A 14,824-nucleotide genomic window follows, 5' to 3' on the forward strand; every position below is an offset into this window, starting at 1 on the left:
CCATTTAATATGCACACAAGGCAAAATTTGTCTGCTTCAAGATATTTAAAGTACATATTTCCTATCCATGACTATAAAAATGCATTCAAGCCTCACTGCATTCCCATTCTAAGTAATTCTGGGTAGATGTGGCTTCCTGGTTAGTTTCTGAGTAATAACAATACCATTAGATTTGGTGCTACTTCAATTAAAGGGAATGACCAAGTTAGGTCCAGGGCTTTATCTGCCTACCCTAAACCCTTCCGGATAACATTTCAGCTACTAGCGTGCCAATTTAGACCATAACTTATTTTTATGATCAAATAAATGATTTATTGCTTGGGAGTATTTGGTAACAGTAACATATTGTACAAATGCAGGGATTATGTAAATTAATATTCACTGGTCAGCAGTGCACTTAAATTTATATTCCTGTCAGGAACAGTCAGTACAGGAAGCAGCTGGCCAATGTACTGGGCTGTTTTAATTATTTTGGCAACTGTGGAGATGGACTCTAATCCATGACCAATTGGCACTTATTCAACTGGGGCTGGCATTCTGCACATGCCCTCCCTGCACACAGCTCAGGAAGCTGGGATGGACCAATGACTGGGAAGACGCTGCTCAGACACATTCAGTTATTTTAAGACTAGCTGAAGCAGTAGAGTATGTATGATTAAGGGATGGCATATGCAGAAACCAGAGATGCAAGGCAAGCAGTTAGAGGAAATCATGGCCACCTGCAGAACAGTAGCTCCAGTCCACACAGTTGTTACAGGATCACACAATTCATCACAAATAAGTGGAGTATTCTCTTAATTGCTTAATCTATCACCTTTGAGTGGACCAAGAATAGTTTATTTCATCAGCTCTAACCCACATCTTACACTACACTTTCCACACTGTCATAATGTTGGGAAGGCATTTGTAATGTCATTTTAAAAATATTTGCTTATTGTTACACAGAGACAATACATGAACAACGGCAAGAATATAGGATTCATCATCAAATAACTTGGTTTGAATCTTACCTAACTTTGCCAACTTTTATAGAATTCATTAACTTCTCTCAGTGTCCTAACATACAACACAAGAATAATAATAACATGAGACATTTTTAAGTCTTTTCTCATTATAATTGTTACAAGTATATTAAAACATCATTAACATTCATTGCTATTCAGAATTTATAATATCTCTTGGATCTGACACTAAGTCTTTGTATTAAATGTATTCATAAAAACTATGGCAGCTATATTATTATGTCACAATTTTAAAATATTTGAAAACTTCATGTTAATATTACAAGTTTTTTAATAGTTCCATGTATTGTGTTTAAGCTGATGCAATTTTTTTTGAGAAGGAATTTATAACCTTTACTAAATTGCCAAAAGTCTGTGACACAAAAAGGTTAAGAAAATTCCAAAACAGATAAAGGCTTAGTTCTTCAAGCCAAGGTTCAAATCGAATTTCTCTTATAGTTTTCATTCCCTATTTATTCATACATATGGAAGTTCATGTGTGTACAACTATGCATCCATACACTGAGATACCACAGTCAAAGTTTCTTGGCTTCAATCTAACTTCTGCTACTTATTAAACAAGTTACTTAACCTCTCTATACCTCAGTCTGATAAATTTCAAAATGAAGGCAATAAGAGCATGTAATATTCTGAGTTATTTCACCATTCAATAAGCTTGTGAGTTACAAAATGCTGATACGGTGGCTGGAACATAAGCAATCTTAATATAGAATGAATGCTGGCTCACTTCATTATTTCTACTAGGATGGACGCAGTCTCTTGGCATCCATGTAGAATTTGTTCTAGGAATGTCTTCAGATACCAAAGTCCGCAGATGGTCAAGTCTTTTAAATGAAATGGAATATTATTTTTGTATAATCTAATCATACTTCAAGTGATCTCCAGATTACTTATAGTACCAAATTCTACGTAAACACTACAAAAATAGTTGTTACACCACACTGTTCAGGAAATCAAGACAAGGAAAAACCCTGTATATTGCTAAGCACAGAAATAATTTCACTTTCTGAATATATTCAAGCCTTGGTTGGTTGAAACTGTGGGTGTGCAGCCCATGGATGCACATAATAAACTACATTTATAAACATACATACATATATATGTATATATACATGTAAGAATTTATAAAATATTACTAAATGATCCTAACCTTTAAGATTAAGGTTGAGATAAAGGCACTGAAACAGTTCCTCTATTTTGTCACTTTTTGGTGCTTTGTCATATCTAACTACCAGGTTGGAGATATTGAGAATAAGGAGAGAGGGCACAGTGTGGTAGCCTAGTGGCTAAAGTCTTCGCCGTGCATGCGCCAGGATCCCACATGGGCACCAGTTCTAATTCCAGCGGCCCCACTTCCCATACAGCTCCGTACTTGTGGCCTGGGAAAGCAGTAGAGGACAACTCAAAGCCTTGTGACCCTGCACCCATGTGGGAGACCAGAAGAGGCTCCGGACCCCTGGCTTCAGATTGGCTCAGCTCTAGCCATTGCGTCTGTTTGGGGAGTGAACCAGCAGACAGAAGGTTTCCTCTCTGTCTCTCTTTCTCTCTGTATAGCTAACTTTCCAATAAAAACAAATAAAGCTTCAAAAAAAGAAGGAGAGAAGCACTGGCCTAGTTGGTATCCTGTGTTCCACATTAGCAAGCCTTGGCTCAAATCTCAGCTCCAGTTCCTATTTGAGCTTCTCTCTAATCAGACTCTGAGAGGCAGCAACTAATGGCTCAAGTAATTGGGTCTCTGTCACCTATTTGAGAGAACTGGATTGGCTCTTGATCCTTGGTTCTTGGTTCTGTCACTGACCCAGTCCTGGTCACTGCAGGCATGTGGACAGCAAACCAGTGGATGGCAGCTCTAGCTGTTTCTACATGTTTATGCTTATCACATAAAAACAAATAAGCTTTAATTATCCAAAAGCAAAACTTAAAACCCCACCAAAACAAACAAACAAAGAGGAAATGCTTGCTCAAAGCCATGGTAGAATGAGAATGGTGCTTCCTGGTCACTATGCCACTGCAAACAACCTTATCAACATCAATCATTATACACTGTGTGTGTGCCTATATATACACACACACATACATACACACACACACACACACACACTATAAAAATTATTTTGCTTGGTTTTCACAAAAAATTCCCAGTATTGATAATTGTAGCCTTAACAGTTTTTTAAGACATTTTTGAAATTATGTATAGTGGAGCTGGTTGGGCTGAACTAGGCTTCAATGCCCATTGACATGTATGAGAGCTGAATGGGATGTGGGACAGACTAGGCTAGTGTGCTTCACATACTGGTAAGCACGGGAACTTGGGCAGGGGGTGGGTCTGGTGGGGGTTATTATGGGTCACTCCAAATAGGCTGCAGCTCCCCCTGGTTAATGTGAGGGCCGAGTGTGTGCTGGACAGAATCAGGCTGGACTGCAACACCCATTGGTTCCAGTGAAAAACTGGGCAAGTAGAAACCCTAAGGTGGACTATGTCAGCCGCCATTGGATTCTGGAGAGATTTCATCGTGTTTGGAACGGCGAGATTGGCAGCAATTCATAACTGTTGAACTATCAAAACAACTTGAGCAAGACCCTTGGAGCATGACCCACATCAGGGACCTGGGATAGGTGGGAGGTTGGGCATGGCTTCTCCCTTTATTTCCCCTTTACCCCAGATGCAGGAAGGAAAAAAGAGAATGTGGAAATAATAGTCTTATCCACTTTCCTGTAGCCCTTGAACCTTTGTGCCCTAATTAACCATGTAAAGATCGTCAAAAATAAATAAAAAAAGAAAGAAAAAAATTATTTTGTTTGGTTTTCACAAAAAAAACCCAGTATTGATCATTGTAGCCTTAACTGTTTTTTAAGACATTTATGAAATTATGGAAAGACTTAATTATTTTACTTTGAGTCTAACCTGATAAAACAGTAACAGAGTACTATTCATCATACTGCTGGATGCTTCACAGCCATTTTCTCATTTAGTTCTGAAACAAGTTAAGTATTGCTAACTTACCATATACAGAGGAGGAAACCAAGGCTTCAAAAGATTCAGTGGCTTAGCCAAGATAACACATTTAATTGTTGACTAAGTTACAGTTCAAAATCTAGGTTTATGTGACTAAAATTCATTCTCTTGGTGGGCAGTTAAGATGCCCAAATCCTATACTGGAGCAGCTGGGTTTGACATCAGGCTCCAGCTTCTGATTCCAGTTTCCTACTAATCGCAGAACCTAAGAAGCACTGGCAAAGATCCCAGTGACTAGTTTCCTGTCACCTACATGCTAGACCTGGATTACGTTCGCACTTTTTGATTTCACTAGCTGGTCCTTTGTGGGCATTTGGGGGGATGAACCAGGAAAAGGAAATGCTCTTTCTCTCTCTCAGCTAAAATAATGGGTTTAAAATCCATACCTTTTTTTTTTTAAAGATTTATTTATTTTTATTTGAAAGGCAGATTTACAGAGAAGAGAGACAGATCTTCCGTCTACTGATTCACTTCCCAAGTGGCTACAATGGCTGGAGCTGAGCCAATCCGAAGCCAGGAGTCAGGAGCAAGGAGCTTCTTTAGTGTCTCCCATATGAGTGCACGGTCCCAAGGCTTTGGACCATCCTCCACAGCTTTCCCAGGCCACAAGTACAGAGCAGGATGGGAAGTGAAGCAGCCAGGACATGAACCAGTGCCCATATGGGATCCCAGCATGTATAAGAGAGGATTTAGCTACTGGGCCATTGTGTCAGGCCCCATAACATTTCTGCTATACTACAATGAATAATATTAAACGAACTTACTAAATTGTTTCGTCAATTATATTTCCATTGAATTCACATTGTTTGAGTTGTTTGTTAATAGAAGAATCACATACCTAGTTAATGACCACAGCAGATAAAGATGAATATATCTTTGTATATGTTTATACATCTATGGCCTAGCTCTAACATATCTGAATTTAGGAAGCAGTAGGTTATGTCAAGACATTAATCCTTTGTATTAAGAATTGCTACTGAAATGATGTTTCATTCAAAGAAGGTCTCTTTAGTGGCCCTGCAGGACAATGGACAGCACTGAAAGTGTTCGATTTAATTAGTTTTGTATGTGGAAAGAGACACTCATCTGTTTCCATGGAGCCAAACACATCACTGACATACTTCTCCATGGAAACAGAGAAGGGAAAACAGAAAATGCGAAAGTGAATGAGTTCACTGAGCAGTTGATGAACAAAGAATCAAGAAAAAAATTCATCTGTAGTACTATGTTACTTGCTTAGAAAAGGGAAGCTGAATATATTTGGACATTATCAAATAAGTACTACATAAAAGGATATTAAAATACTCTGAAGTTTAACATGACATGGTTCCTATTTTAGTAGCAACTAGGAAATACCATAGACCAAAGGTTTTATTGTCATGCACATGAGACATAATGACACAATTCTTAAAACATGATCCGTGTTACCAATAGTTATAATGAGTCAGGCATTCCTTAGGCAAGATGGTAGAAAACATAGGGAACCAAAGTGTGAATACTTTTATCAGCTCTGTACTGGTTTTACATCATAACTAGTTTTTAATTCATCTGGATTATTCTCTTTAGGAGAATAAAAGAAAGGTCTGAGGTTTTGTGAGAACACATTAGTTAATTTGTATGCCTAAACTCGGATGAAATTTTTAATTTTCTGTTTGAGAGGCAAATACACGTATACAAAGACAGAAAGAGACAGACATAGAGAGGGCCCCTACTTGCCAGTTCTCTTCTGAAATGCCTGCAACAGTTAGGGCTGGGCTGGGGCCAGAGCGAGGGATTAAGAGCCGGGAACCAGAAGCCAGGAATCAGGAGCCCAGGAGCTCAAAGTCTCCCCACGGGTGGCAGGAATTCAATTATACAACCTCAGCCTACTGCCTTCCAGCATCTTCATTGGCAGGATGCTGAAACTGGGAGCCACAATAAGAAATTTAACCTAGGTACTCCACTGTAGAACGTCATGTCTTAATGACAGCTGCTGAGCCAGAGGCTTGCCTCTGGGATAAACATTTTTATTTTTGTTTTTAAAAACAATTTATTGGAAAGGCAGATTTACAGAGAGAAGGAGAGACAGGGAGAAAAAGCTTCCATCTGCTGGTTCGCTTCCCAAATGGCCACAATGGCTAGAGCTGAGCCAATCTGAAACCAGTAGTCAGGAGGCTTTACTGGGTTTCCCACGTAGCTACAGAGCTCCAAGGCTTTAGGCTATTCTCCACTTCTTTCCCAGGCCACAAGCAGGGAGCTGCGTGGGAAGCGGAGCAGCCAGGACATGTGGCAGTCATATGGAATCCTAACACTTGCAGGCAGAGGATTAGCCACTGAGTCACCACACCAGCCCCAGATAAGCGTTTTTTTAATTTATAAGATATCGTACGTGCTTTGAAGGTTATATTTTTCATTGAAATAATACAAATCTCATTTTATATGGTACCTTTCCTTCAGTCATTTTGACTTAAACTTTTTTTTCCTTATGGAATTTAGTCTCTACCCCCCTCTTAATTCAAGTCACTTCACCTCAGTCCATTTTTAGTACTGGCACTCAGAATAATTACAGAGTACCTGAGAGGAAAGATACTTAAGAAATGAATTTTGGAATTTAAGAGTTACATTAAATTTAAGAATTAAAGAATTTGAGAATTATAGCTCTACTTCAAATTCTTATCTCGGTGGGGGGTGGAAAACTCAGAATAAACAGCAAGGAAAAAAAGAAGGATTATAATATGTATTGATTCATTCACTGGATATTTCTCTGTGTCTACTATGTCCCAAGTATTGCACTAGATTTTGTGAAAATAGTGATGAACTAAACGGATTTAGTGTACCCTCATAGAAGCTACACTTATAGAGGAAACAAACATTTAAACAAGCAAACATAAATAATCATAATCTGAGATAAGGTCTATGAAAAAAATTACTAAGTGCCAAGAGAAAGCACAATGATCATATTTAATTGGGATTGGATTGACTTTTTTTTCTGAAACATTCATTTATTTTTAATTGATTTATTTTCAGCAGATTTTTTTTTAAGAGCACTTTTCTTTATATATTTTACAGAAGGGTTGAAACATATGGACTGCTAATATTCAGACCATAGCAAATCCAAATTCTCTAAATAGATGCATAACAACGTGTTTAGAACTTAAAGGCTTACTGGCAATAATCAAACAAGGAAAGGAGTAAGCGTATTTTACAAAGCTGACTGAAAAATCAAACGAAGAGATAGCAGACTGCGTTTAATACGGCCTCATGCACCCGGAAGGCGGTGGCGTGGCGCCCGATTCGGAGGGGTGATCGCTATGTCCAAATAATCTCCTATCTGGAACTTCTGGGACTGCAGGGTCATGGAGTCATCGGTCCCCTTCCTGCCGGACATGGTGCTGCCGATCTCCTTGACGCGATAACCAGGTATTTTAATATCCGTAAAAACAATTGCAAAATTGAAATGTGTGCCCTTCTTTCTGGCTTCCGGGTAGACTTTTTTTTTTTACTAAACTAGTCAGTTCTTTCAAAGTTGCATCCATCCAGGTGTAGATCTGCAGCTCGCTGGACGGCACGTTGCCGCAGGAGAACTCGTCCATGCGGTGGTGGTGGCCGTTGTTGGTGGTGAACACCCGGAGCAGCAGTGGGCAACGTCTTCTCGCGGCCGATCGGCTTCTCCGGCTCCTTCTTGATCTCCTCCGGGTAAGGAGCGACTCCACCGCCATCTTCCTTCTCCGGCCCGCGAGACGATCGCCCTGACCTCCGACCCCCGCCGCGAGCATGAGCACGACTATTTTCAGCAGGTTTTACAGAGAGAGAAGGAGAGACAGACAGGTCTTCCATTCAAAGATTCACTCATCAAATAGCCACTAGAGCCAGAGCTGAGCCGTTCTGAAGTTGGGAGGCATAAGTTTCCTCTGGGTCTCCCACTTGGGTGTAGGAACCCAAAGACTTGGGCCATTCTCTTCTGCTTTTCCAGGCCATAGGCAGGGAGCTGGATGAGAAGTGGAGTGGCCAGAGCATGAATTGGTGCCCATAAGAGATGCCAGTGCTAGTTGGTGCAGGATTAGCCTACAATGCCACAATGCTAGTCACTGAAGTAGTTATCTTAAAGTTGAGATTTAAGGTTGATTTAGAATCAAAGAATGAGGAGAACAAAATGCCTGGCAAAAGCACTGAGAAAAAGGACGGCTTAGCATTTTGGAGAAACTGGAAAGAAACAAGATTTTTCTCTCTCCCTGCCTAAAAAAAGCTTGATTTTGGTAACAGAATGAGGTAATTGGCCCCCATTCAGTGTCTCATTTTTTTTCCCCCTAAGGAACTAACACCGTGAATTTTAGTTGGACATGACACCATACAGAGACTTTTTAAAGTCTTTTTGTCCTAGGTGTTACTCTGTGTCTAAATGTCATCTGCCTCTTTAATAACAAATTGTATTCTCTGTGCTTTCTTTCCCAATGATTTTCTTCTTTTTCAATTTTAATTTTTTTCATTTAAAAAAATTTTATTTTTGATGATATTTATAGTTGATCATGCTGGTAAGTGTCGAGGATCAGGGGAAAGTAGGTGAAACCATTGTTTACACATTTTCTTTCTTTTCTTCCTGTATCTGGGGGAGAGGGGCTTACAAGCAGAGAAACCACACCCAGCCTCCCAACTGCCTCAGTAACCAGGGACAGGGAATGGCCCACCCAATGTCATCTTAGTGGAGCATGTTCCAAGGGTTCTGCTCAAGTGGTTTTGATAGTTCTGAGATGCTGTTTATATTGCCACTCTAAAGATGAGTAAATCCTTCCAAGGTCAACTGGCTGACATAGTCCACCGTAGTCTCCATTCACCCAGAAATTTGCTGTCAAGCTTCACTGGGGTACTGGATAAATTAATTCTGCTCTCCTTCATCAAACCAATGGGTGCTGCAGCCCAGCCCATCACTTCCCACAACACACCAGTGGCCCTCGTGTACACCAGTGGGAGCTGCAGTCCAGTGAGAGTGACCCCCCAATATCCCCACTGGACAAGCCCCAGCTCAAGTTCCTGGGCCTGCCAGCATGTGCAGTGGAATGGTCTAGTCTGTTCAACATTCCATTTAGATCTTGTACACATCACTGAGCATTGAAGCCTAATTCAACCCAAGCAACTCCACCCTCCAGCCTATACTCATGCCAGTGGGCGCAACCACCTGTCCAGCCAGTCCCACTTCCAGTCCCAGCAAGTACTGTAACCTGGCCTGGGCTGGGCTGTTTCTTGTCTTGGTTCTTATGCTCACCTGTAGGGACTGAGCCCTCACAAAGGAGTTCCCCAAGCTTCTCTATTGAGTCTCCTCTTAGAGACAAATCTCGCACATACTGGTGGGTCCTTGGCCCAGGCTGACTTGTCCACCTCCTGTCCTGGCACGAACAGTTGCCTTGCCCACACCCAATCCAGTTCTTACTGTTGGTCGTTACAGCCCAGCCACATCTCCCAATGATTTTCTTTCCCTATGATGACAACAAATGTGTCTTCCTTTGAGCCACAGATGGAAGTCATATGTTTAGACTGGCAGAGTCAAGCCCGGCAGCATCACTGGCTGATTCTGTCAAGCAGAGATGTCTACCTGCCACAGACTGCTCACAGACATTTGTGCTATTATGAGAATCAAATATACTTCCAACTTACTTAAGTCATGGCTATATATAGTTCATTAATATTGTTAGTATACTAATCTGCTGTGAGGACAAGATGAGATATGGCAAAATCTAGAAACTGATGAAGAATGCGGAAGGAATTTGTAAATAATGGAGCTAGTAGAACATGTTTAACTGTTGATGGGAAGAATTTAGAATAGTGAGGGCCCAGCAGCGTGGCCTAGCGGCTAAAGTCCTCGCCTTGAAAGCCCCGGGATCCCATATGGGCGCCGGTTCTAATCCCGGCAGCTCCACCTCCCATCCAGCTCCCTGCTTGTGGCCTGGGAAAGCAGTCGAGGACAGCCCAAAGTTTTGGGACCCTGCACCCACGTGGGAGACCCGGAAGAGGTTCCAGGTTCGCGGCTTCAGATCGGCGCACACCGGCCCGTTGCGGCTCACTTGGGGAGTGAATCATCGGACGGAAGATTTTCCTCTCTGTCTCTCCTCCTCTCTGTATATGTGGCTGTAATAAAATGAATACATCTTTAAAAAAAAATAAATCTTTAAAAAAAAGAATTTAGAATAATGAAAGAGGTTAAAAAGTGAAAAAAGAAAGGAAACCATGGAGAAGGGTTTCTTAGCAGATAGTATCTGTAGGGGGAGGAAGAGGGCAGTGGGGATAAGAAATCTTTTTGCTCTTGAGGGTCATTCGGATATTTATAATATAGCATCATTTATAAGCCATATAAATAGTCAATCTAATGATTTGTCTATTTATAGACAACTTTTTTTTTACCTAATTTTGAGTCCTGCTTGCAGTTCCTTTGGCAGAGCCAGACTGAATGATCTCACTGGCCTTACATGTATCTCACCCTTGCTTTAGAGCACTTGTGGAAAAGCTGACCTTTACTACAAAGGGATGTGTTTGCTCTATCAGGAAAAGCACAGAATGCAGATGTAGATAGATTTGTAGGTATCCTGATTACAGCTGAGGTTGTTTCTACTTCAATGCTTTCATTTTCCCCAGGAGGCACAGAGCATTACCTGAGACCACAGGAGAGGGTGTGGGCAGTTAGTGGTTTCAGGTGAGGGGAATTTACCAACTGTGCAGCATGGACAAAAAAGGTATAATGAGCAGAAAGCATTGAGAGCCTGTTTCCAAAGGGTTATCATGAAACTGGGGTGCTATCATCTTCCACTGTGTTTAACAGTTCACAGATAACCAGGAGTAAGTTAAATCCCTCCAGAGTTGGGAATGCAATAAGCCAGGTTTAACAGAAGGTAAGGAAAAAAGAGAAATTTGCAAGAGAAGGATTTTTGTTTTTGAAAGGACTTTAAAAAAATTTATTTATGGCCCAGCATGGTGGCCTAGCAGCTAAAGTGCTCACCTTGAATGTGCCAGGATCCCATATGGGTGCCGGTTCTAATCCCGGCAGCTCCACTTCCCATCAAGGTCCCTACTTGTGACCTGGGAAAGCAGTTGAGGATGGCCAAAAGGCTTGGGACACTGCACCCACATGGGAAATCTGGAAGAAGTTCCTGGCTCCTGGCTTCAGATCGGCGCAGCAGTCGTTGTGGTCACTTGAGGAATGAATCAATGGATGGAAGATCTTCCTCTCTGTCTCTCCTCCTCTCTGTATATCTGACTTTGTAATAAAAAATAAAAATAAATAAATCTTTAAAAAATTTTATTCATTGATTTAAAAGAGAGTTACAGAGAGAGAAAAGGAGAGAGAAATATCCACCCTCTGGTTAGCTCCCTGAATGGCCACAACAGAAAGCCTACAGTCAGGAGTCAGAGCTTCATTTGAGTCTCCTACAAGTACTTGGGTCATCATCTGCTGTTTTCCTAGGTGCATTAGCAGTGAACTGGGTCAGAAGTTGAGCAGCCAGGACTGAAACGGTGCCCATATGTGAGTCTGTTGTCACAGCCAGCAGGTTAACCCACTACGCCAAAAGCAGGCCCCCAGAGAATGACTTTGTAAAACAAAAAACAAAAACATGTATTTGTTTGTTTATTTATTTGAGAGGCAGAATAACAGAGACAGAAAAATGGTCTTCAGATGCCTGCATTATCCTGGGTTGTGCAAGGTTGAAGCCAGGAGCCAGGACTTCCATCTAATTCTCCAACAGGAGTAGCAGGAACTCAAGCACTTGGATTATCATCTGCTGCCTGCCAGGCACATGAGCAGGAAGTTGGACTGGACATCAAGCAGCTAGGTCTCTACTATGGAATGTAGAGTCCAAGGCAGTGGCTTCAACTGTTTTGCCACAAGGCTCATGTCAAGAGAAAAATAATTTTTATGGAAACAGATCTGAATTGGGAGGAAAGTAAAGACAGAAGGAAACAGATGCTGTTTTAGAGACGAGAGTGGAGTAGAGATTTTAGTAAGGCTGAAAAACTATGGTTTCTTGTTATGAAGCAAGCTAGAAACTAAAGTCTTTGATGTGAATATAAAATTTGAGTAAATACAGATTTAAATGAATGAAATGGAGGGCCTGGACTGTGCACATAGGAAGCTAACATGAAGGTGGGATTAATATCATTGACGGAGAAAAAAATATTTATATTGAATGTATTGTGTAAAATAGCTTTTTTGTTGAAAATGAACATGAGATTGTATAGCAGAGAAGAAAGTAAGAGCGCAGAGGACAAAGACAAAATTCACGGTACATCAATGAAGAGAATTAATGTCTAGGTTACCCAAAGGGCAGAAGTTCCTGGAAGAACTAGAGATTAAAGATGAAACTAAATTCTAAAACAAGTATGAAAGTTCAAGAAGTAGTTCAGACTTGACTTTGCAGACCAAATTGTCAATCATGATATCATCAGAAATTTGTCCATTAAAGCTCACAATATAAAATATTAATTTTATTTAATCCTTTTGGGCCCTTTGAATATGTGGCATTTGTTCCAGAAAATTCTTTGTCATTGTGCCGTTGAACACTCTCTCCCCTATTCATTTTGTTCTCTCTCCTGAACTTCTCCTTTGGAGATATATATATATATATTTCATTTGTGTATATAAATGGTAAGAAGATTGGATTCATATTAAATCACTAAAAAGTAATTATTGATATTTCAAGTATCTATTAAGTACTAAAAGATCACTATCTACTGTCTGATTCTAGATTTTGATTGTTATAAAAACGAATTAATTTCTCTACACCTTAGTTTATATAAGGATACTTCAAAAGTTCATGGTGAGGCAAGCTTGTGGGTCCCCAGTTAAAATGTGAGTTGGGATACCAGAATCTATTTCAGAATGCCTGAATTTGGGCCCGGCGGCGTGGCCTAGCGGCTAAAGTCCTCGCCTTGAACGCCCCGGGATCCCATATGGGCGTCGGTTCTTATCCAGGCAGCTCCACTTCCCATCCAGCTCCCTGCTTGTGGCCTGGGAAAGCAGTCGAGGACGGCCCAATGCATTGGGACCCTGCACCCGTGTGGGAGACCTGGAAGAGGTTCCAGGTTCCCAGCATCGGATCGGCGCGCACCGGCCGTTGCGGCTCACTTGGGGAGTGAATCACTGGACGGAAGATCTTCCTCTCTGTTTCTCCTCCTCTTTGTATATCTGACTTTGTAATAAAATAAATAAATCTTAAAAAAAAAAAAAGAATGCCTGCATTTGAGTGCCAGCTCTTCTTCCAACTCTAGCTTCCTGCTAATACACACACAAGGAGGGCGTGATGGTTCAAGTCCTTGGATTCCTTATACCCATGGCGAAGACCAGACCTGGGTTTTGAACTCCTGGTTTCAGTCTGGCTTTAGTGGGCCTCTGAAAGGTAAACCAGCAGATCGAAAAGCTTTGTCTCTGTGTGTCTCTTTGCCTTCCATGTGAAAACAAAAACCATATTTTTAAAAAGTTCACTGGAAATTGAACTGAAAGATGCTTGCTTTGGTGCAACAAGCTTTTGAAATTAATACTTTTTTTTAAAATAATATGCATTTCTCATAAACTTTTCTAAATCATTTCTAGGGTTTTTCTTTCACACAAAAATAAACCATCCTTTTATAAATGTTTTGAGGTAGCCCTGTATATCCAGTTTCGGTGCAAAATATGTAGAAATACCTTAAGTGCTGTTCACCTAAGCCTAATCTACAGTTTTATGTTTTAGGACTTAATTTCTGTTCTTGTTTACATCTTAGCATGAGCTATAAATAACATATTCTTATAATAAATGTATGTGCCTTGTGACCTAAAAGTGAAAATAATAAGCTTGCTTCTGACGACACATTGTTTCTGAGGTGTCCATTTTGAAGGGGCAGGCTTACCTGTGAGGAGCCTCTGCAGAGCACTCTTATCTCCATTAACTGCAGCGGCATGGATCTGGGATGCTAAGGAGGAACCAGTGAACAGCGAGTTCTCCGACTTGCTCATAGTCCTCTCAACAATTGGGACAACCTGAAACAATGATTCAAACCATGAGCACACACAGAGGAAGCCTTTCTGAGATCTGCCTCAGTAGTTTCGAGTGGGTATGTGATAAATAGGACTAGTGTTAATACTTGCCCAGGATTAAAAACAAAAATTCTATAATCCTACCTCTAGAATTGCTGTAACAGGGCTAGAGGGTGATCTCTGTGCCACTTGGTCATCTATCAAATAGGCAATCTGCACTTCTAAGACCCTTTTCAGCGGCTTCCTGAGGGGGGTGGTGTGGAGATAGGCTCTAAAGTATGCATAGAGCACACAGTGACTTCATGGTTAATCCTGCTAGTATGATTCCACAAAATATTAAACATTATAACTAATATTATGAGTGGAGATGACAGGTAAGTCACATCAAAAACAGCAACATATAAATGTAACTATTAAGTCAGAATTAACTAGATTTAAGTATTAAATCAAAGGTACCTAGTTCTTATACCCACAAAAAGTGACATTTTTATTTGTTCTGTCCTTGGGCCATCAAAGAAATATGCTTTGCTTAAGATCTAGGTCTTTTAATCCTTCTTGGGATACTTTATCATAAGGGTTAACCACATTTCATGAAACAAAATTTCATTACCACTAGTAGTCCCATGTGGCTTATTGCAACTTTTTAGAAATGTGCCAGTTGCATAAGATGATGGTATCCCTATTACAAGGGTGTCTGAGCAGTCTAAATTATATCAGCAACAGAGGAAGAATTCAAGTACCCGACAGAAAGGAATAGTAGTTGTATCAGTGATCCTCAATAGCCTTCCTAAACCCATGATGATCTATGAA

The 14,824-nt window shown here is 40.7% G+C and overlaps 1 protein-coding gene and 1 pseudogene across 3 annotated transcripts in view; both read right to left on the reverse strand.

The window, feature by feature from the left end:
* INVS (inversin) overlaps positions 1-14,824 on the reverse strand; it is a 153,863-nt gene that overhangs the window by 136,978 nt on the left and 2,061 nt on the right. For all 3 annotated transcript variants that reach the window (XM_058672760.1, XM_058672762.1, XM_058672763.1), the window contains exon 2: positions 13,888-14,017. In XM_058672760.1, coding sequence (XP_058528743.1) covers positions 13,888-13,993 — 106 coding nt within the window. In that variant the 5' untranslated portion in view covers positions 13,994-14,017. The remainder of the gene's footprint in view (positions 1-13,887; positions 14,018-14,824) is intronic.
* Positions 7,056-7,793, reverse strand: LOC101521609 (histone deacetylase complex subunit SAP18-like; annotated as a pseudogene).

This window comes from Ochotona princeps, chromosome 14 (genome assembly GCF_030435755.1).
Source record: "Ochotona princeps isolate mOchPri1 chromosome 14, mOchPri1.hap1, whole genome shotgun sequence".
NCBI classification, from domain to species: domain Eukaryota; kingdom Metazoa; phylum Chordata; class Mammalia; order Lagomorpha; family Ochotonidae; genus Ochotona; species Ochotona princeps.